Source organism: Melospiza georgiana, chromosome Z (assembly GCF_028018845.1).
Source record: "Melospiza georgiana isolate bMelGeo1 chromosome Z, bMelGeo1.pri, whole genome shotgun sequence".
NCBI lineage: Eukaryota > Metazoa > Chordata > Aves > Passeriformes > Passerellidae > Melospiza > Melospiza georgiana.
The window spans coordinates 10,691,979-10,718,702 of record NC_080465.1 but is presented as its reverse complement, the minus strand read 5'-3'; the positions used below and the strand labels follow the sequence as shown (position 1 = coordinate 10,718,702).

Below are 26,724 nucleotides of genomic sequence, written 5' to 3'. Positions count from 1 at the left end.
CAAGTAGCAGTAATTTAAAACTGCATTTACACCATTTTAAAAAAAATTTCTACATGTTTTAAAGCTGATAAAGGACTACTAAATATTAAAGCAACTTTTGACACAACTAATTGACTGAAATCCAGAAACTGGATGTTGTCTAATTATCAAATGAACATCAAAAAGAACAAAAAAACCTTACAGCTCAAAAGAGGAAATGAATTACAGGAATATCTGCACTCAGAGTATCCTATTAACACCATCTTTATTTCCTTTTTACAAAAAATAGAAATAACAACAGACAAAACATACTAAAAAAACAATCAATGCTTTTGCCTTGATCTCACTGAGGAGCTGCTCAGGCAGAGTCCTGGATGAAACTTTGACAGTATATGCTGTTGACAAAGGGAAATAAAGATATATGACAATATATCCATGCAAGACACAAAGTACAAAACGTGTTCCGTGGCCTAACAAACATTTTGGAGGTTGCAAGTGTCATAATTTTCAAATTGTTACTTCTGCTCACCCATGCCTTTACACAGCACAGCTTACAAACAAGTTACATATACACATATATCATAAAAAAGGTTTGTATATGGTATAACTGATACAAATTAAGGCATCCTAACAGCTGCTGTTTTGCTGGTGAAGGCTATGTCTCATATAAGTGTTTCAAAAGGCTATATTTCAGGTATTTCAAACAAAGTGAGACATCATGACATGTTTTAGAGGAAGAATTCCTGCAGCTCTGGCTCTTCAATACTCTTTTGACTGTCGGATTTCTGGATTTTCCTGTTGATGTCATCATGCCTGGAGAAAAAAACAGAGAATATTACTCAGTGGTAACATTAAAAATATAAAGGGGTTGGCAATGTGTTTGTTTATTTACCCTGTTTTGTTCCACTTGTATGTATTCAAATCTGAATTAATCTTTCTCTCTGGGCTCATTTTCTAGACACATGCTAAACAAAATACTTCTTAATATTGTGGATTTTTTCTGAGTTATAACTTCATTCTGAAATCAAACCTGAAAACCAATGGGATGATGAGAAGCTTTTTAAGTCACAGCACTAATTGGTGTGCTGTTGTCATGTTCTGGTAATAATGCAAAGAATATAAAAAAAAGTTTCCTTGTACTTTAGAGGAAAGTATCACAGTGATGGAAGGATCCACTACAATCAACATTAGACATATCCTATTGGTTTCTGACTCTACCTGTAACAGAATTATCTTATCACAATTAATATTATCAGAGAGAAATGAACCTCTCTATCTATTGTATAGGAGATTTGAATGAAGCTTGCCAATTAGAGTAGAAAAATTAAGCACAACATATCTGTAGCACTCATTTTCTTCACTTCCTTTCATATGCTCTTGCTCTGAATTCCCAGTATGTTCACCTTCTCTTCAATTAACCCTTCTAACTGATTGTTCACTAAGCATCTAATCCACAGCAATTTTCAAACCTGCTAAGAGCCTCACTTTTAGTTATTAGTACTGAAGAGCAGAACTCCTACAATACAACCATGACTAGCTGGTTTGCTGCTGCAAAGGACAGACACTAGAGTGAGACCAAGAGTGTGCATGAAGGAGTTTGCCCTTTAACTCATAAGCCTGACTCTTGTAAGCTAGAACAGCTTTATTTCAATCTACAACCATCACAAAGAATCAAATATTCCCAATAAACTTACACTTAGCATGGTTAGTTAACCTGGCGGTTACTTCAGGGTTTAAGAAGCTGACCTCATGGTTTTGGGTCCTAATAAGAAATGCATGAGGGATCATTCTATTTTAAACCCCTCTTTATTCATCTAAATTACAGCTGTCACATACCCAAGGCAAGATCAAAACGCACAGATTTGAGCCAGACTAGACAGATTTTGCAGAACTGAGTCTGAGGAGATAAAAGAGGAGCTTAACTCTTTGCTGTACCTACAATGTTGGCATTTCAGGTGCATTGCTGTTATCATAGCATTACCTGTGTATCTTTACTGAAGGATGCTTTGTAAGGCTAAGACTAACCTGCTGCACTGGGCCAGGCTTGCAGGGTTGAAAGCCCTGTGGGTGAGTTCCCCATGTAGAGGCTCACTAGGCCCACCAAAGAGCCCTTTGGCAACTCCACAGTTGCAGTGTGACCTCAAAGAAAATTTTTGGCTAATGCAGATGTCTCTAGGCAACAATACTGAACAGATATGCTTTTTACAACTGGAAAAAATGTATCACTAACATTGCTAGCTAGTAACCAAATTTCTAATTAAATTTCTAACAGATTCTAGTGCCCATATGCCCACTAATACATCCTCTCATGCAACAAGCAGTGACACGTGATCACAACAGCTCACCAGAGAACAAATGTAAATCTTCTGCGACAAAGTTACTTTCACATTCATGTTACACTCTACTAGTATAGTTACTAGCTACTGGTTAGTAATTAGGTAATGGTTACTATTTTGTTGGACACAGAGATAAGCATTCTTTTTCTGAAGAATATATTTGAAATTGTAATTTACACATATTAGGCCTAGCAGTGGGATATGTATTAGGTTAGACCCGCTTGCTATTGTACAAGCATGCCCATTTTACTATCAGACAGACATGATGATGGATTCTGCCGAGTGCCCCCAAGTAGGAAGCAGTTTTTGCTGTTCATAGCTGTACCTATGTACAGGGTTTTATATTGATACGGTGAGTTACTGTTTATTTTAATGTAATGCAGATCTCAGATGACTCAAAGTGTGGGAAGGAACTGTTCATTTGCATACAGGTAAGATGGAAAAAGACTACAAATATTTGCTTGGAGTTGTAATATGCAAAAGTAATCCTTCCAAAAGAGGAAAAAATATCCCAAACCATCTTGCACATCCAAAATTTCTTTCAAGGCTGTAAGAAAAATAGAGTGTATCAAATTTAAATTTAAATAATTTAACTAAAAAATTTAGCAGAGTCTTCTACTATTAAGCTGTGACCAACTTGAAAAGTAAACTACAAACCCTTAATGTACTTTGGGGTATTTTGAATGAAAACAAAAATAAAAAAAAAAACAAATGAAAAGAACAGAAGCTGAAGAAAAACTGCTGGAAACTAGCTGGCAGGAATGCAATCTCACTGAAAGCAGATTTTGTATAATGATGTCAGATTTCAGAAAATGCTAATGAAATCCCCTATTATAAGGGTGTAGTGTGACAATGGGCTTGGGACAGTGCTTAGAAATACAACTTCCCAATGTAAAAATCTGTAAAGTTTTTAACCACCAAAGACTGTCCTGTTTTCCAAAAAAGTTCTTTATTTTTTTCAAAATAGTTCTGAAATGCTAATTATGTAGTGTCCCCAGACTATCGAGGGAAAATTCAAAGTGTCCAGGAGGTTGTAATGCATACAATGGTGATGTTCTTGTAAGATTTAAATGTCACAACTACTGGGCATCATGTAGCTGACAAATGACAGGCACCCATTTTGCTATTCAAAAATCACAACATATGCCATAGGTCATGACAAAGGCTAACTTAGAAGTTCTGAGAACCTTCGGTCTGTGTCCTGATTTCTGAAAAGCAAAATACAACTCCCATTTTTTTGTGATGTTTGGCAAACTCATGCACAGACTTGGGCACACAGTTTGCCCACCTCCTGATTTGTGGGCACTGTAACACCTCCTCCAGCTGTGCCAGTCGTGCACTCTGCTCCTTGCTTCCCACTCTCTGGTTCTCCAGGTGTCTGTGGTAATGGGGGCTTTAGGACATGGTCCCTGCACCAGCAGTGCCTGGAGGGATGGCCAGGAGCTCGTGCCCAGCCATCACCCTCCCAGCAAGGGACTCCACAGCCCTGCAGTGGCAGCCAGGCATTCCCGTCCCTCATTTCTGGGAAAACGCCACACTGCCACTCTCACAAGAGCAGCACGCAAGGCAAGTGACAAATTGCAACTGCCTACACCTAGGAGATGGCTCTAACATAAGAATGAGATTAATCATTTTTTATTCCTCTACAGGCAGCTGGATGTTTTGACTGGAAGCTTCACATTGATGCTCCCTCAGACGGCTGCTATCCAGTTTTCTGCACAAAAGTTTCCCTCTTTGTTTTCAGAAGAGAATGAAACCTCTTGGAAATCTTACAGTTTCTGGTTTCACATATGCTGTGCCAATGGCTTCTGAACAAGACTCACATTTCCATTACAGAAATGGAGTTTTTAAGTATGGGAAGGTCCTGGCAATAGAAAACTAGTGAATGGATCCCCCCTTCCTTCATATGTTAGATATTTAGAAAACACTAACTTGAAAGTTAGGAAACTTAGGGTCTTGAACAGCAGAATAACTAATTTCAAACTAACTTTACATCTCAGTTTAACAGAAAAAGAAAAAAGGAATTTGTGAGTGTTAAGAGTTAAATGCAAATGGCAGGTCATTTTTAGAGAGCATTTGCTTATAAAATAAACATTCTATCAACTGTTGTTTTTTCCAACATATCTTTATGTAATTGAGGGACTGGTTTCCATCTGTCTGAATAATCTTGAGGGAACAGGACTAAATTAAGGAGTTTCAATACAGTCAGAGTTAATCTGATATTAAAAAGAGTTAAAAAACAGATTTAACTTCAAGGTCTAAGGGAAAGTAAGGAAAATGTGTGAAAACAGAAGAGCACTTAATTCTTACAGTAAAGCATTCTGCTTCATGTTCTCTGTACTCTCTTTAGAGATGAACTGTGGTCTTTTTGCTCTTCTCATGAGAGGAAATTTAATTTTCATTCTCATCTGGTACTTGACTTTTATTCAACAGAGGCAGAATGCTCAGCCAAAGCCTGCTATATACCCTAGTGGATTTATGAGCATGAATACTTTCTGTACTTGCTTGGAACTGAAATCCTGTAGCCAGTTCAACGGTGACATCAGCAGAAATCCATCATAAATTTTTGCTTTTCTAGGAATTTAGATGTTCATCTACTTCCCCTCTTGTGAATCAATCAGTTTGAGTGCTTCAGTTACAATGTTAAAAAACACATACAATTTGAGAAAAGAAGGCAACAGAGATGCTAAACATTACCAGGCAAAAGCACATACCAAGCATTGTTACACAGCTCTTCATTCAACGTGCTAGAAGAAAGACTGGTGTAGCTGAAGTAAGGATCCTAAAGAAGTACAACATCATAACAATTAAGAGCATGCACAGAGCTTCCCACATGCATAACATGGAAATCAACTAAAACATGCAGTCAGATAGCCACAGTAACATTTAAACAGATTTCTTTTTGCACCTGAATTTGTTACCTCTTTGAGATATGTGCTGTGGTTCTTTGGGTTGGTATGAAAATTTATTCTTTCCACGGTTCTGATGCTGGCAGCAGTAAAATGCAAACATGGTCTCTTCACAGAACAAGCATTTTATACTGCAAGCATCAATACTGTTACAATTACCTCATACAATCCTTCAAACTTCTTAGGGAACTACAAAAAATGCTCATAGACCTGCAACCTATCAGAACATCTTTGAAAACAGATAGTCTTTTCTCCTGCCACTATGAAATCTGAATCTCCCATTAAAAAAAAAAGGCATTGTGTTGTAAAACTACTTTGTTAAACTGGCTGTTCAACGAGATGGTGCATGTCTTTAAAGACTCAAATCAGTAGTTCATATTGTCATTCTAAGCAGACTAAGAAACGCAGTCCCACTTTTATTTAGCCCTTTAGGTCTCCTTTGAATTTTTCATTTTTTCATTTAATTTCATTTCAGTTTGCAATAGCAATAGCTATTAATGGTCTAATAGCACCCACTAATATGGACTATTCACTATTTCCCAGTTCTCTCTTTCCATTCTTTCTTTTGCCTCCTCTTTGCCTAAGATTTTCCTGTATTTTTCTCCCATTAACTTGTCATACTTGTTACAGTATATAATTCACTACTGCTGCCTCTCCTCCTATTAGCCTGCTTCGTGTTTTTTTTTATTTTGAAATTATTGTTTCGCCTCATGTCTTTCCATCTACTGCTTCCCTCCCTGCCTGTCTTCCACAGCAGATTAAGTCATCTACAATTCCCTCTCACTCATCTCTATTGTATCTCCAGATGCTTGCACTTCACTCCACAAACATACTGCACCCACAGTATTTCCTACATCTGTCTCCTCTATTCAGTACAAAATCACAGAATCACAGAAGTAACTAGGTTGGAAAAGACCTTTGAGATCATCGAGTTCAACCTATGACCTAAAACCTTGAAAGATGCATTTGCTCCAAGTATTTTCTCCTATCTTTTAAACAAGAGGACCAGTCTTTAAAGTGCACACATCCCTCTTTCCCTTAGGTTCCCAGAAAAGGCACTCTGTTCACTGTAGAGAGGGAAAGATCTGAACACAGCATGTTTTCTGACAGGCCAACCATAAGCTCTGACACAAGAAGACTGTGTGCTATGAGCAGAAGGTGGCCAAGGAAGACTTGCTGCCGACAGCTTCACCACTTAGGGTTGGCTGTAGCTCCCACAGAAGCATGAAGGACCATTTCTGCAATATTTCCTGTTATTTTTCTTATTTGGTTGGTCTCATCAGTCTTTACTGGACAGGACTAGTCCTTCAGTTATTTACTCCTAAGAAAATGCATGGTTTCAAGACTGGCATTCTCATTGTATGTTTTGTCACTCACTGCAGCACCAAACATCATTTCCACGTGAATCACATCTCTGTGGAAAGCTTTCAACACAGACTATGGGAATCATGTGCCCTAAGAGCACAGACTCTATACATAAGCAATATTTGCCACTCCTTGGAAAATTCTTTCAAAACAAAAGTGGATGGGCTTTCTGTAGGTCAAATACAATAAAGTTTGTGTGTATTGTTTTGCAATAGAAAGCCAGAAGGAAGAAGCTGTCACACTTATGCATTATTTAATGAGACAAGGAAAAAAAAAGGCCCCTCCTTCTTTCAGTGTACTCACTGGCTTGTTTCTTCCTTTTGAGACAACTGCTGGATTTCCCTTGCTTTCTGTTGTCTTCCTTCCTAGTGAGGTAAAAGGCAGCGTTGAGGAGGTTTTGATGAGGTTTGCTGTTTGACAGTTGTTGTTGTTATTTTGGTTGCCACTCAGTGTCTCCATTATGGAGCGAAAGGCTCCAAAAGGCCTTTTCAGCTGGTCCCCTGCATGCTCCCCAGAGCTGGCTGGAGCCCGCACAACTCCTTTGCTCCGGTCTTTATCCTTTTCCTCATTCAGTTCTGATTCTGCTAGCTCCACCTGCACCACAGGCTCCTCAAAAGTTACTCGAAGTTTCAAATTTTGAGAGGTCCTGCGCTTTGAGGATGGAGACTTGAGAGCACTCTTTGGGCTGGTGGCAACCTTCTGGGCAGTAGCACTGTCAGTGCTGGATGGAGAGCTGTCTGCACAGAACTGGTTCTGAGGGACGGTACCAGACTGATATGGGGCTTCATTATCCGCATCGCTGCTCTCCGAAGTGGGGGAAGGACTGTGGCCGTCCACAGACTTAGAGACCCTGATGCCAAAAGGGAAGCGCCGTCCTGCTGTGGAAGTGTGCTTCTTCAGCATCATGTTCAAACTCTCCGCGCTCTCAACACTCTCCACTATAGGCTGAGGCCTTGGTTTGTCAGTTCTTTTCACAGGGGTGTTCTTGTGGTCCTCAGAATTAGCTGAATCTGTATCAGACTCGCTGAGAGACCGCTGCATCAGCTGCCTCAGTCGGGCTAACTTCAACTCCCTTTTCTCTGGCAGAATCTTCTTCACGTTCTTGGAAGATGCATGAGCATCCTGAAATTCCAAAGTCAGCTTTTCCTGCATACAGACATTTTCAGAGATTTCCTTCCCCAGCAACTGGCGCAAGATTTTATCGGAGTCCTCATCTTTTATCTTAGCTCGAGCACGAGTAGATGTGCTCGTTCCCAAGCTGCCAAGAATCTGAATCCCATCTTGGGTGTTCAATTTACTTTTTGGGGGAGACAATTCATCTGCTTCAGATGGTTTCCACTGGGGTTTGCCAGAAGCAGGAGATGATGGCAAGCTTAAAGAAAAAAAGAGGAAATGTCACAGCAAAATTAAGGCATATCTAAAATGTGAAAGTGGCATTTCCAATATATGTGTCTGTCTCTGTTTATTGTTACTTATCCTTTTCATTGCTACTCATATGGAATTCATTACTGTGATGCCACAGCAAAGATTCCACAGAGAAGGATGTAATACTGTTTTTACTCCTATGTAGAGTTTGAGTGCCTTCATTTTCTCTCACAAAAAAAAAAAAAAAAACCCAAAAACCAATCCTCCTTAAAATCAAAACTTAGAATGGCTATTCAAGCATCAAATATGACTTTATGAGGAAAACTCTAGAGAAATGACTCCTATTTGTGAGAGTTGACATGCAAAAAAATCTCCACAAGGCCATATGTCTACTATTCAAGTCACATCATAATACAAAACTAGCTTATTTTAGGTCCTGTTCAAGTACCACCTCTCTGCATAGCATTGATTTCATAAATCTAAGCTGCATCTGGTATTAATAATAACAACCATACAAGACCTCATAAAAAATCAGAGCAATTTGCACTGAAAACCTTTTCAGATATGAAATATTGAAAAGCAAGAGAAAGGTGACACGAATGTATTTCATACTAATAGAATAATAAATTAAATTTAGAACTCCAACTCTTTTACAGAAAGAAACAGCAATTTCAACAATTTTTGTTGAAAAAATTGTGAAGAATGTAAATTACAGAGACCTTTTCTTTTCCCATGACATATGCTAGAGCTCATAACACTTCACATTCTTACTTTAAACCACTTTTCCTCTAAGCAAGGACAAGGTGACAAAATTTAGGTTCTTGTGAGGTTGGTAAGCACCTCCTGCTCTGATGAGTCCGTAGGTCTCACAGCGTAAAAAATTCACATGCCTATACTAAACACCAAATTTTCAATTAATTTTATGCCTTTTTTTTTTCTTGAGGCAAACCTAAGCACTCTGAAGAACATGCATTTATTTACAGTGCACATTCCTAATAAAAGGGATATGTTCTCTTAGATCTGCTACTGCCTCCTTGGATGATGAAAATATCTATAAGTGAGTTCCAACCAGAAGGAAAAGTAGTAACTAAGTATGAAATAAAATAAATAGAGTGTAATTTTCAGACTCAGTGACTTAACCAAAATGAAGTTGAAGCCTATCCTTTTACAGGAATAATGAATGATGAGGGATTTGCTTTCACCTGATCTTATCTGGTACTGAAAGTAAAACAGTCTTGGTGCACACCAGAACTCAGATGAGAGACCACTTGGAAAGATCAGGCAGCAAAAATCACAGAAACCAAATGAGCAGGAAAACAGCTTTGGGTCCCATTGTCCCTGTTGAGCTGGCACACAGGGAAGACAAAGATTCCTAAAAAAAGGCAACCCCCCATTTTTCCAGTGTAGTTTTCTACTTCAGCAGGAGTTTGGAGCTTACAGCCCTTTCCTAGCTGAAGTTCCTTTACACAAATGCATCTCCAATCCTAAAGTCTTTGTTATCTACAACTGCAATTGTTTGCACTTTGTCTGAAATAGCGACACACGAAATTCAGGGCCATGGAGCACTTGTACAGGAAAATGCTCAGGATTCTGTGAGAATTGAAAAAAAGCAGTCACTGACTCTACAAGTTCATACTTGATGACCACAGCTGTGATTGTCAATGGCTGCAGAAGCTTTTATGCCAGCTTTACATTTTCACATACATGCAGCCCCCTAACAACGCTGACATAGGGAAAGCACTGTATATGGCTTCCAGAGAGGAAAACAGATTAAAAAATAAGGATAAACCAAGCTCTATTTGCATGTGAGTTACTTTATTTCTTTCAAAATCATCTTCAGACTGCTGTGAGAGGGAGGTCATGCTTGCTTCATCTGCTTCCATGCAGATCTCTCACTGTCAGAGAGACCCAGTCCTCGGTCTCCCTCTTCAATGTCTGAAACTTGTGTTTCTTTCTGTGACTTCTGACAGCATACGTAAACAATAGCTTCCAGAGATTTGACTTTTTATACAATCTAGAGCAGGTCAAATATTTAATTAGTATAAGGAACCATATTAATAAGAAAGCACGTTTTTTTGGTTACTTTTTATAACTTACTGCTAAAAGTAATGTATGAACAAAACATCAACCTTTACATCTTTCCTAGAGTTTCCAGGATCTTCTGCTGTTCATCTAATTCAAAACATATTACATTCCACTGTAAAATTGGCTTTCTCTCTATTGAAAAGCAAGGACTATTTAGTTCATACTCAGAAATTTCCAATATTCCAATATTCCAATATTCAGCATTACTTACTGTCAAACTCTAGCTCAGCTTCAAGTCCACCAGGTAGCCCTACATTTTCTTTACAGAACACATCTACTATTTAGCCAGATCACAGCTTCTCCTGATAACTGGTATATTATGAAAATGTGCAAATCCAGGCTGCAGTACAGTTCCAGTCACCTTACCTTGGGGATGTGGGCAGTGACTTGCCCTCTGACCGCTGGGCTTCTAAAAGCTGCTGGAGCTGGTTCTGTAATGTCACACGTTCCACAGTCTGCCTGCAAGAAAATGTAAGACTGTTTACCTCAAATTGTAAAACTGACTAACTTACATAAGTAAGTTACAGGAAAACTGGTACTACCCTTTGAATTAAAGAAAGAAGTCCCCTTCACCTGTACTTTATATAATAAATAGAGAACTTGTAAATAAGAACATAGAGAGTTTGTGCTTCTGTCTGAATTTCTGCTGACGTTTTGTGATCACTGTAAAACAATAACTGAGAAAAACTTATTTGTCAGATCCAATTATTATACTCCATATAAGGACAAGTGTATGATTATAAGCACCAGTGAATTTAAACTGACTCACAGAGACAAAAATATGGTAAACTTAGGACATTTGTTTCTTACTTGTTCATGGAAAAGAATAGAAAGCACACAGATTAAGCAGTCACTTGTACGTTCGGTGGATGGCCTTCATCATCTGAGCAACAGCTCAGGAAACTGCTCTCTCCCTTTCTATTTGCAAATGAGCTCAGAGACACGTTTCTGCCCACTGGAAAGGACTGGTCCAAACTACAGCTGCAGGATGGAGTTGGCTGTTTGATGTTCGTACCACATCTGCTTGTCGTGCAACCTTTTCAAAGGTCCTGCCTGGGCTCTGCACCCACCTTATCCCTGTACTGTACCTACCCAAGTGTATCACTTTCAGTGTGGTGTTCTGATCTACACTGTTTTTCAGATAACTTTAGAGACAGCACTTAAAAATTGCAATAGTACCTAAAAATTGTTAATGAGAGTGATATCCACACAAACTCCATTTTCCATTTGTCAACTGTAATCACATCTATTTGTCCAGCAACATACCTATTTTCCTTGGGTGGTCTCAGTTGAGCATTACAACCTACAAACCCTCAAGTACAAGAATGGCAGATTAATTTGCACAAAAAGATCATCTTTTTCCTGCTTCCATGCAATTCAGACATTCCATTCTTACATCAGAATACCCCTTTTTGTTGACCACCACAGGTAACATCTGCTTAGTGATCTGTAATTTACAATGCATCTAAACACTGCACAGAGGGAATTATTTGAAAACTTATAGAAAATTAGAGATTGGGAGGTTTTTATTCCCTGGTCCTGACCAAATAACCATGGGAAAATTACTTTTTATCATATTCCCCCAGGCTCTGCTTCTGTTGCTGTCTATGTTTTTAGTACTTTTATTCTTGTTGGATTTGCAGAATTAAGGCAGTTCTCTACGAATCAGCTGGAGACTTTCCTAGCTCACATGCCATCAGCAAAAGATTTAGCTGTGTTCCAAATGCAGTCCTTATAACTGGCCATGTCAAGGCCAGAAAGAATCCAGATCACTTTTTAGAGGTTGTACTTACAGGGCTGGCAGAAAAAAAAAATTGTTTTACTTTTAATATATCATAGTGAATTTGAAAAGTGAAATAGAAATAAAGGTGTGATCTTGACATAATGCCTTGTATTTTACAACACAGCCAGGCTTTATGTAGATCCTTTGTTCCTTTAATTTTCCATCTTTCTTCCTCTGGCCTACACACTTCCTTAGACTATTTTAAAATTACTTCTACCATCTGTCAACATTAGCTTATATTGCAGACCGCCAGATACTCTCCTATAAGAGCCAGTGAAATTCTTTTTAGGTTGTGATGCAATTCATCTGTTTTCTTTTCCTTTTATGATTCCTTCAATTTCTTTCTCTAAATAATGCAGCTATGCAGCTAACAGTTTTTTATGTTTTTAGTTTCAGTGGAGATCTATGACATGTCTGCCTCTTGAGGTAACACTCATTCCCCTTTAACACATTATTGTGCTAAAAGAGTTTAAGTTTACTCCATTTTCACAGTCTAACTAGTTAGTACATAAGTCACAGAGACCCACACTTCTGGCCAGCACTATCCCTGAAGATAAATAACATGCGCATATATATTCCAAGATAACAATGGAAACAAGATCACAACTTTTTGGAATAGCAATAGTGCAGAGTAATAAAGCCAGACTGATTTAGGAGACAAGATCACTGTAGCTTCAGAGGTAAGAGGATATACTCATTTTATTATAATTGATGGCCACATTCTGGGGATCTTAGCTTAGCCAATGCTCCCAGTGAGTAATATGTAAGGACTCTTCAGGGTCAAGTTAGACATCTGGGGACCCCAGATAGGTCCTTATGGAATCAGAGAGCTCAGTAACTGCAGAAGGAATAGGCTGAGGCACTGGGCTCTGCAAGAGTATTTCTCATAGCATGTTTTTCATTTCTTTTTATTTCTCAGTTTTTAGGATTTTTGGTTTTTTTTCAAATAACACAAGAATGACTGCTACAAAGCAGAACACAAAATGGCTTAACTAAGTGAAAAAGGGATGAACATTTCAAAGTTTATATTGGGTTTCTTACTGTATGTCTATATACCATGATCTACCCCAGAAAAAAACCCATGCAATGAAAAACCACACCAACTTGCACACACTTTACCATACTACTATGGAAAATTTTTATTCAGTTATTTTTACAGCTGCTCCTAAGATGTTCCAGAAATAATAGATTGCTTTCATACAACACAGAAAAGTGCCTACAATAGAGAATATTAAATTATCTTCTCAATGTCATCTTTTGACTCATGGTTTGCTTTGATCTTTGGCTTGACAGCATATTAGAAGAATCTGTGGGTGTTTCACTCATTAATTGACTTGCCCATCCAGGTCCATAAATGTAGGACAGTACCATCTGGAAATGCAGGTCCATTTTCAGGCAGCATGGCAAAAGAAGTCCATAGAAGCACTCACTTTATGTCATTAATTTTGACATGGTATTCAGACCAGGAAAGCCCAAATAATATAAGATATACTGCAAGTAGGAATTTTCTACATTGCAACTACGGATTTTTTTGGGCAGGTGAAATCAGTGAGAGAATAACTAATATTGTAAGACCTGTGAAGACATCAGAAAGTAAAATGAAAGCAAATTACTTTGTAGAGCCTCTATAGGAAACTTTTGTGACTGTCCTAAGTATTGTGTTTAGCTCAGAAAGTGATACTGGATTGAAAAAAGTATGTAATTAGCAAGAGATTTAAAGCAAAGCCTGCATTTTGAAGCCAGCAACACCAGGTCTTTGTGGGCCACTTTCCTTTCTACCTATGGAAAGAATTGCCTGGTTATTTCCCTTTTAGGGGAAACCCTCAGCTAATCCTCTTGTGAAGATTGGATGGAACATTTGTAATTTCCACTTATTTCCTTCTTCTAAAAATATAAAGGCTTTTGCCCCTGAATGGAGAATTAGATTCAGCTCAGAATATTTTTCTATATTCCTCTGAATTTTTCATCTGAGCTGCTTTGGTTCAAAGAGCTGAAAGAAGTGAAAACTGGAAAAAAAATGATGTTACTGTTTTCATTTTAAGTCTTCTGTTAATAAATGGCTCCAAACAGTATGATGGTTTGGAATAACTTCTCCCTAGAACTCCTCTTTGTTGTCTGATGACTGGAAGAACTCATAACAAGAGAATGGAAGCTGATACATCTTTCTTTGGGTAAAAGCCTTTGAAAATTTAGGTCTTGATAAATACTTGTCTAAGAGAGTTTCTGCACTGTTTCTCTTCTAGCAGAAGATATATCAAGAAGAATATCAAGAACCTTTCATAGGTTGGGGAAATAGTATTACCAGATGAGGCTCCTTTATTTCATCAATAAAGCACTCAAAAACAAGAAGATTGCATGATCAGCTCATGCTTATGGAAGCTGAAGGAAGGCTGGGAAACACAGCCCTCAGTGTTTTGACCCTTCAGGTAATCCATAATGATACAGTCATACCTCTGCTGTCTCTAGAGCAGTGTTTTCATTAACCCTGGGAGAAGTGCTGGTGGAAATCCAGGAAAGCCAGCCTACCTGCCCAGGTTGCAGTTATTCCTATGTAACAGCTATGTTACGCACATTTCAAAGAATGAGATAGCAAACTTGACTCCTATCTGTTGACATCTAATGTCTTCAGGATATTCTTAACTTCTTTCAGGATCTTCAGAGGTGTTGCAGACAGTGAATTATCCTGCTATGAGTAAGACACCCTTGACAAGGTGCTCCATGGATGCACTTTGTCCTATCCTTGAATTTTTCAGGATGACAACGGCAAAACAGCGCAAGTGTGTTCCATCATCCCTTCTGGCTCCTGAGCATGAGCTGCTGAACATGGTCCATTGCATTCATCAAAACCTCCTGTGGCCTAAGGCCTGCAGCCCAAATAGTCATGCAGAAGCTGCTCCTTCAAGCAGAAAATAGATTATTTCACTGCCTCAGTGAAACTGCAACAGGGTTCCACAAGAGACATATCTCTGTAGAAGAGGGAGAAAAGGCTGCTGCTGCACTTTCTGAAACTAATCTGAAGCCTGAAAACTAGGCTTCTTAAGGGAAGGAGATTTAACTCCAGCTGAAACAAGCAGAGAAACTCCTCAGGACCCAGATAAGAATAATTTCAATTACTTCCTAGGGATGCAGTCTGTAAGACAACAGGGATACTTGGTAAAGTATTAATGTTTTTGTCATGAAAGTCACAACTAGAGTATTTCTGTGGGAGTAAGCAGCCCGTTGACTCACATAACAACTCCTTTCTTTCCAAATGAGAGGCAAAACTTTTATCCAGTACTGGGTAAGAACAGACATGGGTATTCTGTGGCTGCCACCTCTACTTCCTGGTATGTGTGTGTTTGTGTGGGTTTTTTTTCCTACTGAATTATGGAGAAAATATTTCATCATATTGCTCATGACAGGAGTCAGCTGCTAATTCTGTCTTCTAGAGAAATGCCTTATGTTTATTTTTTGCCTTTATGTCAGATGATAGTATTTTTCAGCAAATGGACCAAGTGCAACCAGGTACATTGACATATCCTGGGGACATTGTCAGGCTACAAAATGATGGAAATGGTAAATATTATAATGATCCTCAGTTCAGTGTTTGCATTTTTGACAGTATAAATGTAATAGCATGAAAATATTGCAAAGGGAAAATGTAAACATAAAGACAAAGTTCACTTCCCTGTTACTGTCATGGACAAAAGAGATTCAGCATGGGGGATTTAACTTAATTCATGGTTTATTAGCATAAATATTTCACTACTGGTTCAGGTATTGGGAAACAAAGAAGGAAGACATTTAAAACATCTATCCTCCCCTTTTCCAAGCTCAACTTCTCTCCTAGGTTCACCTGCACACCTAGCTCCTCTTCACCAATCCCAGGCTTCACTCCAGACTCTTGTCACTCTTGCCCTCTTGTCATTGCTGCACATTACCCCCCGTCCTTTCAGCAAGCCAACATGCAGCACAGGTCACGGTTCATGTGCAGCACTTCCTCTCTGTTACTCCTTTCCTCCCACCCTTTCCTGTTCTCTAGTGTAGGTCTCTGACAGGTTGCATTCCAACCAGGATATCGCTGGCTCTGGGCTCGTCCGTGGGCTGCAGCCCTTTCAATGTACCTTTCTTTCAAGAACAGGTACATCCTTTCAGGGGATGTACCTGTTCTGGCACAGGTACTCCAGGGACCACTTGCGGGTACGCCTTCTGCACTTCGGTGCACCTCCAGCTCCTCTGGCCTTGCTGTTCCCTCTGATTGTCACTCTTTTGTTTCCTTCATCTCTCTGGCATTTTCTGCTCCTTTTTAGGTATGTTTATGACTGGCGGGGCTTAGCTTTGTCCTGCAGTGGGTCTGTTTCAGAGAGTTCTGTCTACCAATGGGAAAACTCTCACTCATTCTCACTAAGGCCACGCTGCAGCTCCCCTGCTAGCAGAGTATTGTAATTCATACCCAATGCAATTAGCTACACATTTATCACCACAGAATTATATGATCTCCTTGAAACACGGGGTTATTAGAAGTCATTTTCATGGACTTTGATATCTTGATCACATATCTGTGCTGGAACAATGTCACATCAGTGCTGATGGTTTCTAAGAGTCTTATGAGGGTACTGACATGTTAAGCCACAGTAACTTTATCCACAATTAAATCAAGCAACTACAATTGTTTGTGTTTCAAAATAATAGGCTCTTTACAGAATATTTACTAAAAACCATACCAAAATATTAAAACCAGTTCATATGAAGAAATACAGAACAGAAGATATCTCCTGAGTAGCTATTGTAAGTTTTGGCGACTTTCCAAGACCAAAAATAAATTCCTTGCATTTATTGTCTCTACTATTCCTCCCAACATCAACACCCAGCACTGTAACCTGTAGATAAAAGCATTCTATATGAGCAGAAACGATGATCTGTAATGATGTGATTGCCAGATATGCAAAGGGAAAAGGGACTGGATTTCTTCATACATACCCTTTTTAGCTTCCACTCTTTTTATGTATGTCCACAGCAAACTGCCACAAAAAGAACAGCTGAAAAACTAAGGTGCTAAAGGTGAAGGGACAAATACTCGAGAGCAGGAAAGAGTGGAGAAATAAGGTAGAAATCCACCTTTAAAATGTCACATATAAGAAGAAGAAAATAGACACTGCTAATAAACTGAAGGCGAATTAGAGTATTGTTTTGAGATAACCCCTCTTGCTAACAATGAAACACTTACTCCTTCAGCTGCTTAGTCAGCTTGACAACCTGAGAGGCCAGTGACATACACGTCTCCACAACAACTAAGTAGCGGGAACACATGGTGTGCCCATGTCGCTCAGCACTTTGAGAGGGTTTCTCTCCCACGTGGTTTTGCATGGTGACATTTGCTCCATATTCAACCAATGTCTGTAAAAACATAAAAGGGAACAGTGACATTTGTAAGTGTAAATCTCTGATGTGACTTCTGATCAGCACAAGAATGGTTGGACAAAAAACACCCCTGAATAAAATGTTTGAAAAACATTAGTTTAAGCCAGTAATTTTTAAATTTCAGTCACTGACAAATCTGTTTGCAGCTTGAATTCAAACCACATACCAATAAAATCTACCACTCAGGTGCAACAGTAACATAGAAAAGTGAGAGCTGCAGTTCCAAAGAGCTATAAAGAGACTGTATTTTATATGTTCTTCCTCTCCCCTCGAAGTTCGACTAAATGAATTTTTTTTTCTGTTCATTCATTTTCATGTTCATTCATTTCATCATTAATGTACTTGTAGCATTCATACATGTGAGTGGGACTACCAAATAAAAGTTGTTTGGCCACCTATTAATTCTCTCCTGCACCACAGTAACAAACTCTTGCAGAGGCACCTATCTATGCATTACAGAATATTGTGATAACTTTACACATGGCAGACCTAGAAAAGAAGACACAGGACAACTGTTCTAGATGGCATCTGGGTCCAGCACAGCAGCAGAATGAACACATTGCTAGCCAGTTTATAGTGGGTAGTGATGAACTGTAATAGCTTACATAGCTTACCAGGTCTTTTCTTAGGATCTCCACACTGCAAGGTATTGTAACACACCCTTAGAATCTCATTTTCGTAATGTCTTTGCTACAGTATTTGCTGACTCCTTTTGTTGTTTAATTGTCCATTTTCTACCACAGCAGAATCCCTATGATTTAAACACTCCTTAGGGAAGTCTCAGTGTCCTGACTCCTTAACTAAGTAATGCTTAGATATGAAAGACAGGGCAGATTAGACACAAATTTCTTATTGCACATAAAGAACTGTACAGTGACTATATCAATCTAGTTGGAATTTTTTTGGTGGGGAGGTTAGATCACTGTGGCTTTTTAATGCTGAGAGAATCTCTTTGCTTTGCACTCGCTTGGTTAGTCACTATTTTCTTTTGAAGACATACTGAAATATGAGTCAGCTTTTAATCAGAAAAGAAAAATAAGGTCTTACACTCTGATGTATATCCCTGTGTTACTCATGGCAACAGTAGAGAACCTTAGCTTGCTGCTGGAGAACTATCCAGGTTGTAAGCATGACATTTGAGTTATTTTGAGACTAGAATAAAGAGTGTTCTATGTGCAAAAAAAGGTTTGTCTGGCTCACTTCAAGACATTCAATAACTGAAGCAAGATTTGAGACCAAGTCTTCCCTCTTTATGATCTGTTTGTGATAATCAGAATTAGGAACTATTTGCATTGATGGAGTAGGTAAAATAGGACCTAAATATTCTCAGCAATGCTTTGATACGCATTGATACCACCCCCTAGGAAAACCTGTGATCCTGTATAGCCAGAAACTACAGCATCATTAACTTTATGCATACACATGCAGAAGAGGAATTGCATGGCTGAGCTCTTGGTTGACTTATCCAAGCAGAGCTGGTAAACCACTGAGGGCTGGAGTGACTTGGCTGACCACAAACAGCAGACACAGAGACCTTGGCATCTGCTGGGAGAGAAGTGGAATGGGTGGTCTGTCTGATCTGCTAAAACCATACAGAAAGCAAAGTTACAAACTCTTGCACTGCATCCCATATCAATAGGCTGGGCTTAATTTGTCAAGAAAGAAAACAAAGGAGAGTTATGACCTTGCAGAAAGCAATCGCATAGTTTGAAACATAATAGGAGTGAGTAAGTGGGCCAGGGAATCACTGACAGCCTGTGATTCTTCATTTTTTATGCTGCTGCCTATAATTTCTCTGCTTTATCACTTCTTTCTTCTTACCAGATTATTCACAGTACATTATTTTAAATTAGACTGCAAGCTTACTGGGCACAGAGCTTATTTTGTTTCACAGCCCAAAATATCAACTACACTTAAGACTGTGAGGTGTTAGTAAAGTGATATTACTGACATTGCATATTTTTATCACCACTAGATATTTTCATAACTTATTTCTCATGGCCTCATTTCAACAAAAAGCACTTGCTGAATTGCATATTTACCTAAAATAAAATAATCTTTAAAATTCTAAGCCATTTATTAAGGTTTGTTCTTAACAGGGAAAGCACGGCTAGTCTCTTCTTTGTTTAGTTTTATCCATGAAAACAGCCTGCGGATGTCACCACTCTGTTCAAAGTCATCCATACCCATTTCTCCTTCAAATGCACTGCACATCTTGATGAGGCACTGTTGAGATAGCAACCTTAAACACACACTCCACAGGAACCCTAAGCACACCCTCAACCACAACAGTGCCCCTCACCAACAAATCATAAACATTTCTTCTATCCATCTTTTCAAACTGATCATAACCATTGGCTACAATGCAATAGTAAACCCACCAGATTCAGAATGGATGTGATGGTTTGTTTATTTTATTCTCATATAAGTTTTTACAGGACCCATTCCTCAAGTCTTTAAGAAAAAAGACATGTTCCCTCAGCAAGAAAATGCAGAGATGGTCATGTCCTCCAAATCTATTTGATTGTCTTCTTTTCAAGTCTATTCACTCAGCTCAACCTGTTTTTCTTTTTTTATTATGTGATACCCTCAAACTGGCTTTTACAGAATATGTCTTCTGGATGACCAAATATATAAACAGACTGCAGTAATAATAATAGTAATAGTAATAGTAATAGTAATCGTAATAGCAATAGCAATAGTAATAGCAATAGCAATAGTGATAGTAATAGTAATAATAATAGCAGCTGCAGCAGCTCTGCAGCTGTAGATCCAACATAACAGTGTGCACAAATATACTTAGCTCTCTGGGGAGGTTAGCTAATGAAAATTAACTCTCCTATTTCTTTTAGGGTTGGAGTAATACAAATGTTCTGTATTTGCAGCGGCCTGAAGAGTGGATTGGTTCATGTGTGGTTGCAGGAATAACATGTTTACTGACACATATCTGAGTCCTTGGAGAATTACTGCTCCTTCTTAGACATGTTTTCCTCCCTAACTTAACTAAATAACTTTAATTTTTATTTCTTGTCTTTCTGCCAAGAGATTATTTATCTGTTCTTCTGCAATGACTTGTTTATTTATCAAATATCTCTCTGCAATTTCCTGGAATAATTTTATTATTATTTCTTCTCCAAAAAGCTTTTGCTCAAAGTGCCGACAACACAAACACTGAAATGTACCCGTGACTAATGGTTCTAGCAAATTTGATGGACAGAGGATACATCTGCAATTAACACAACGTTAGTTGTTTCACCTTCAATAATTTACCAGAAGTGCTGATCAACCAGGGAGGTTCCAGTGACTGGAAGCTGCCAAACTTGGCACCCATGTATAACAAGGGCTTGAAGAAGGAAGGATTCAGGGAAGAACAGACCTGTCAGCCTGATCTCAGTGCCAGGTAAGTTCATAGAGCAGATCATCTTGACCATCCTCATGCAACTAGTACAGGACAACCAGGGGATCTCACCTACAGCCTGGGTTTATGAAAGGCAGGTTCTGCTTGACCAACCTGACCTCAGTCTATGACAAAGTGATCTGCCTAATGGATGAGGAAAAGGTTGTGGATGTGTTTACCTGGATTTTAACAAAGCCTTTGATATGGTTTCCCACAGTATTCTCCTGGAGACTCTGGCTGCCTATGGTGTTCACTGAGAGAAAAACTGGCTGGATAGCAGAGCTCTGAGAGCAGTGGTGAGTGTATTTACCTCCACATTGTGGAGTCAGTGGTGGTGTTCCCCAGGGCTCAGGGTTGGGGCCAGTCCTGTTTAATGTAATCAACAACATGGACAAGGGGATCAAGTGCATCATCAGTAAATTCACAGATATATCAAGCTGGGCAGGAGTGTTGATCTGCTGGAGGGCAGGAAAGCTCTGCAGAGGGATCTGCACAGACTGGATTGAAGGGCTGATGCCAACTGGATGAGATTTAACTGCACGTGAAGGCCCAGGGCATCCTGGCCTGTGTCCATAGTGTGGCCAGCAGGACCAGGGCAGAGACCATAGCCCTGTAGTGGCACTGGTGAAGCCACACCTCAAGCCCTGCGACAAGTTCTGGGCCCCTCACAACAAAAAAGACATTGAGGTGCTGGAGCAAATCCAGGGAAGGGCAGCAGAGCTGGGAAAGGGTGTGGGATAAAAGTCCAGTGAGGCTGAGGGAGCTGACTTGTTTAGCCTGAAGATAAGGACACTGAGGAGGGACATTGCTCTCTACAATCACCTGATGAGAGATTGTAGACATGTAGGAATTGGCCTCTTCTCGCAGGTAAAAGTTAACAGGATGAGAGGAAGTAGCATCAAGTTGTGCCAGGAGAAGTTTAGAACAGTTATTAGGAAAAAAATTTTCACAGAAAGGGTTGTTAAGCACTGGAACAGACTGACCATTGAAGTGGTGGAGTCATTGTCCCTGGAAGTGGACAAAAAAAATGGTGTGGATGTGGCATTTGAAGACATGCTCTAATGGTGAATATGATGGTGGTGCTAGTTTGGTCAGACTTGATGATCTTTGCAGTCTTTTCCAGCCTTAATGGTCCAATGGTTCTATGACTCTGTGACCAGCCATCCAGTTCAACTCCATTTTTTGGTACATCTGCACCGAACACAGCTATTGGATGAAGGTATCCAAACTGGTTTATTCTGGCTCCTGTAAGTACTGTAGATGTGTAAGCCTTCTCAGCTGGACTAATTACCATTTTTAGCACCTCTGTAAACAGAACTATATTGTTTTCAGTGGCCAACATGATTTACTGAAACTTAGTTAGAAGTCAGCATCACTCTTCATTATATGGCACAGATTCATTCCAGGATAAGTCTGAGAAGGATGGTTTATTCAAGTGTAAATTGTTCAACAAACCTATATTTTATACTTCCCCTGACTGAATAGCTACAAAGATCTTTTTTTAATGGAAAAAGAAACAGAAGGAAAATATCAGAGTAATGAGAAAAGCATGCATATCTGCACTGGCTGCCCTTTTGTAACACAAAAACATACACACTAGCTGCTTATATGTAAACAATATAATCACGCTTTCATCTTGCAATACAAGTTAGTTTAGGCTTACAACAGCATACCCGAGAATTGAATCAAAACCCAGAGATTTTCAGTATTTCTCCTACTTTTTCTTACATATTTCTTCTTCATATTACTTTTCCCTACATATTTCTCATACTTCAGTATGACTCCTACTGGTTTAAAGTTCTTCCTTCAGATATATTTTAATGTATCAATAATTTTTCCCACTTAGATTTCTAATTTTTTTTGTCATTCAAGCTTAAAGTTTAGAGGTCTCTGCTATAGTTATCACTCTACCTGTATGCATCCCAGATAGCCATGTTGAGCAGCTATGTGAACAGCAGTATTTCCATCCTGGTCAACTTCATCCAGCGAAATCCCTTGCTCTTGCATAAACTGAAGAAGCCACAGAAGGATTTTCTCCTAAGGGCAAAGAAATGTCACAAAAGATAAGAAATAATGAAAAGGAATACTGGTGCTGTCATCTATTACTAATACTATCCAACAATTCCTTGTTTTCAGTCTTTCTTAACTTTGTAGGCTTAGTGCATCATGGAACTCTGGTTTGTCTTTTTGGGGGTTTTGGGTTTCTTTTTTCCCCCCAAGGAAAAAAGCTGAAATACTTTATTTTATAAAAAGAAATAATAGGAAAAATACGAGTACTGTAACACATTCTGAGAAATTGTACATGAAGATTGTGTGAGCCTCTGGGTTGGTGATGAAACCTGAAGAAGAATAACCCATACATACAGCTGAAAATCAGGTTGAGAAATTTGGTCAGACTTCACAAAAGCCTCTCTGGAAAATCAAAATAGGATTATGCTCAGATGACAGAGCTGAGCAGTTAGATTCTTCAAATCTATAATCATTCCCCATCTCTGTGTGGTTGTGCTAAAGACAAAGCAACACAACTAAAACCAGAAATCAGAGTTATCCTAAGATCTCAATACATTGACCCATGGACCATTTCTATGCCCTGCATGTTGGGAAGGAGGGGAAGACTTGGACTGCAAAAACTTGTCACTGAAGGTCTGGAAGCCAAAACTGAAGCAGAAGCTTTTTTTTCAACATCACCTTTTTTTTTGTGTGTATGTAGATGCAGTGTAACTTATTTGGGTATTCTTTTCTAACAATTGAGAGTTACATATGTGCGCTAAGCTTTTTGACTTCTTATTTTCCCAGGGAGTTTATTTGGGAAAAAAAAATCTCTCTAGGAACTTCCAATGCCACTCCAGATTAAATTTCATTTTGTCATAATGAATATGATACATATTGAAAATCTAGAATAAATCTATAGATTGTATAGAAAAGTGGGGCCCATGAAAGCTGACTACAGCTGCTTTCCCAGTTTTTCTATCTGAAAAGGTGAAAAGACTAAATTACTTCATAGCATAAAACTTTTCTATTTAAATGTGTATTTTTTAATACCTTGTGTTGATACCTATCATGTTATACTAGCTCAGAGCTTCAGTTCAAGGGGGCTTTGTGGATTCTAGTGTTGCTGAGGCAAAAGCTGATCCACAGACTTTACCTGCAGCACCTCAGTAGCTTCAGTGACACATAAATACATAATCACTCAAAATTAGAAATATGGAAAAGTAAAGTAGACCTAAATAAAAAAGTACTGAAAGCACATATAGGACTGTGACCAGTAATTAGAAGAAAAGAGAAAGAATAAAAACTAAGAAAGAAAAGTCTAAAAAGGTTGAATATAAACCTGCATTTTTTGTGTAAAAGTACTACAGAAATTTTAATCTCAATGCAAAGAAGAGGACCCTTCTAGAGCTACTCCAGGATACTTCTGCCCATTCAAGTGCCTGGGTCTCTGCTTACTGTTTCAGAGGGCTACTCTGTATGATGCTTATCTTCTTCATATCTTCACTTTAGCAGCAGTTTTGTTCTTACTACAGGGGGAAGGCATAGGTATTTTGACTTCTCCTTGGCTGAATGCCCAACACACCTGACAGCCAGCATGGAGATGACTACAGATCACATATCCCTTTAAAAATACTTTTGAGCATTTCTCAAAATGCCAGTGGTGTGGGCCAGCAAGTAAGAAGGATTATAGTAGTCCTATGAATTACCCCTATGTTTTGATAATTAAAAATATTTTAGCAAAACTTATCTGCATAATTGGAAGACAACTATAGCTTTGAAATCATATATTTCTTTGGAACATATTAGGGACCAGAATGTTAAGCATGTTCTGTAATTTTATGATCACAATCAGCATGGAGCAAATGATGCTTTCTAGTCATTTATCTTATCAATGAGGAAATCAAGTGGCTGGGTAGCCCTATTCAATCATCTGTACTTAGGACTACCTGTGCACTAAGTGATCACAGGCACAACATCATAGTTCTACTCAAACAGTTTGTGTTTCAACAAATTTATCCTTGATCAAAAAAACCAAGAAAACAAGTATTTTTTTCACTTAAAACTAGGGAAAAAACAAAACAAAACCATCATATATCAAAATTAGCCACATTTCAGTTTACTAACACTCATAATACATATTTAAAGGAAAAATGTTTTCAGGAATAGATTTATAGTCTTCAATTTATTCAGAACCAAGGGAAAGATAGAAAGAAAATTCATCAGATGAAGGCAATGAAAAATAATCACATTTTTTGTGAAGTAATAGGAACTGATAAATACTGATAAATTATTCAGTATATCTGGTTTTTTTAAGACCTATCATGCTTATGCTCTAGCAGTTATTAATACCTCCCTGGCATATTCTAGACCTACAATAATTCAAATCTCTCTACAAGGAGATTTCAGGAAAACTTGGGACAGGTTGCTGACTTTGGTTCCATCAGATGCACAACTAACATGGACCACTTAAATGATTACATGGCCTACATGGCCTACAAAGGGAAGGGTTAGCATGCTGAAGAGTACTGACTCTACAGCTAATCCTAGACCCATCACTTGATATTAATTAAATAAGCTGGCCTTCCCAGTATGCCTTCACAGCAGAGGAGTAGGAGTGCGTGAAAACAACACATTGCCTTTGTAATAATGACATTAGACAGGAAGGCAAATATCCTGAGGTGTAAAACACAGGTGTTTTGTTAGTTTTCTGCATATCTGAATGTCACACACTCCTTCCCACTGTGCTCTCCAGAACTGTATCACCATCAAGCCATGCACAGGATCCCCTCTAGATCACTGGCATGCTTCAGGCTGGTTGCCCAAAGTCTCCCTAGATTCTCCAGAGTTCAGAAACCACAAATCCTTGACATTCCCCACCCTCTGCACACACCTGTGCAGTCCATATTACCACAACATCCCTGACGGAAACACATGCCAGCCCCATGAAGCTCTAATTCAGGACTAGGACAATGTGTGTCCAGGATTGCACCACCACCTTCCTGTGACTGCTGAACCAGGTCAGACACAGCTAGCAGCCCTGTACTCATGACTCATGCCCAGTGTGAAAAGGCCTGCCAGCCATCACGGTTTCTCTTGCATAATATCATGCTCAAAGAAACCCTTGCTAGGAGCTATGCTCACCAGGCTACAGGTTGACTTTGAGCTTTTGTTCTCTTCAATCAGATTAATTTATGCGTTCCCCTCTCCCACTGGAAAAATAAAATGTTGTTGACATGTCCTTGGAGGCAGGCCATGACTGTAGTTTGATGACCTTTAACATAGGAACTTTGCTATGAACTCCCTTCTGCTGCCCATTCTAAATTATAATTCTTGAAGAAAAACATGGCGTGCATGTCTAATGCCTGGAGAAACAATGGATGGACTGACTCTCTTAGTAAGGATTCAATAACAGGTCTTCCTTGTAAAAATATTACTCCTGTAATTCTGCCAAGACCAGTGTTTACACGGATTATCTCTCGTGTAAGTAATGGTAAAATAAATTAAAGCTTCCAGGACAGTGCCAAGTAAGCATTTAAATTTTTCAAAGGTTTTTTTTTTTCTTAACACAGTTGGGTAAGATAGTCTGGCACCCCTTCAGCCTCAATATTCCCTCACATTTGAAGGTTGTTTATGGATTGAAAAAAAAAGATAAGCGGCATTAAATATGAACTTTGCTTGGCATTCAGTTAACTAAGAAAATTTGGCAGCAATTTATATATCACCTTTTCAAATTTCATGGGTGGCTGACTGTGGCTGGTGTTTCTTAAGTGGTAGAGCTTCCGTTCTGCTTTGAAAAGAATCTGGATAAAGTGTGCCAGATCTGTTTCTGGCAGTAGATAGCATAGCTCACTGAAAAAACTCCAAAACTTCATTGGCTTTAGTTTATATAAATATCTTTAGAGATGAGGACAAAATCAGATTAATCAAGTGAAGATATGAATTTAAGTTCACATGCAACTTTCTCTTCCAAACTTTTTCTTCCTAGTAGAAAGCACTCTTTTCTCTATTCCAGTTCTGATCTGGCTCACATATTCTCTATCCTCAGTGCTGAGTTTACAGCAAGCGTGCTAGCACCAGCAATCTATATATCCAGCAGGGTCCTGTCTCACACCA

The 26,724-nt window shown here is 38.8% G+C and overlaps 1 protein-coding gene across 4 annotated transcripts in view; it reads right to left on the bottom strand.

Moving 5' to 3' along the window:
- Positions 1 to 227: 227 nt before the first annotated feature.
- The window catches only part of SNCAIP (synuclein alpha interacting protein), an 87,756-nt gene continuing 61,259 nt past the window's right edge, over positions 228 to 26,724 (bottom strand). For 2 of the 4 annotated variants that reach the window (XM_058043772.1, XM_058043773.1), the window contains exons 7-12: positions 22,531 to 22,656; positions 17,029 to 17,198; positions 10,406 to 10,498; positions 6,893 to 7,961; positions 5,237 to 5,303; positions 228 to 792 (exon numbers count right to left, since the gene is read on the bottom strand). In XM_058043772.1, coding sequence (XP_057899755.1) covers positions 635 to 792; positions 5,237 to 5,303; positions 6,893 to 7,961; positions 10,406 to 10,498; positions 17,029 to 17,198; positions 22,531 to 22,656 — 1,683 coding nt within the window. In that variant the 3' untranslated portion in view covers positions 228 to 634. Of the gene's footprint in view, positions 793 to 5,029; positions 5,098 to 5,236; positions 5,304 to 6,892; positions 7,962 to 10,405; positions 10,499 to 17,028; positions 17,199 to 22,530; positions 22,657 to 26,724 lie in introns of all 4 variants that reach the window. The other 2 variants (XM_058043774.1, XM_058043776.1) reach the window with 2 other exon arrangements.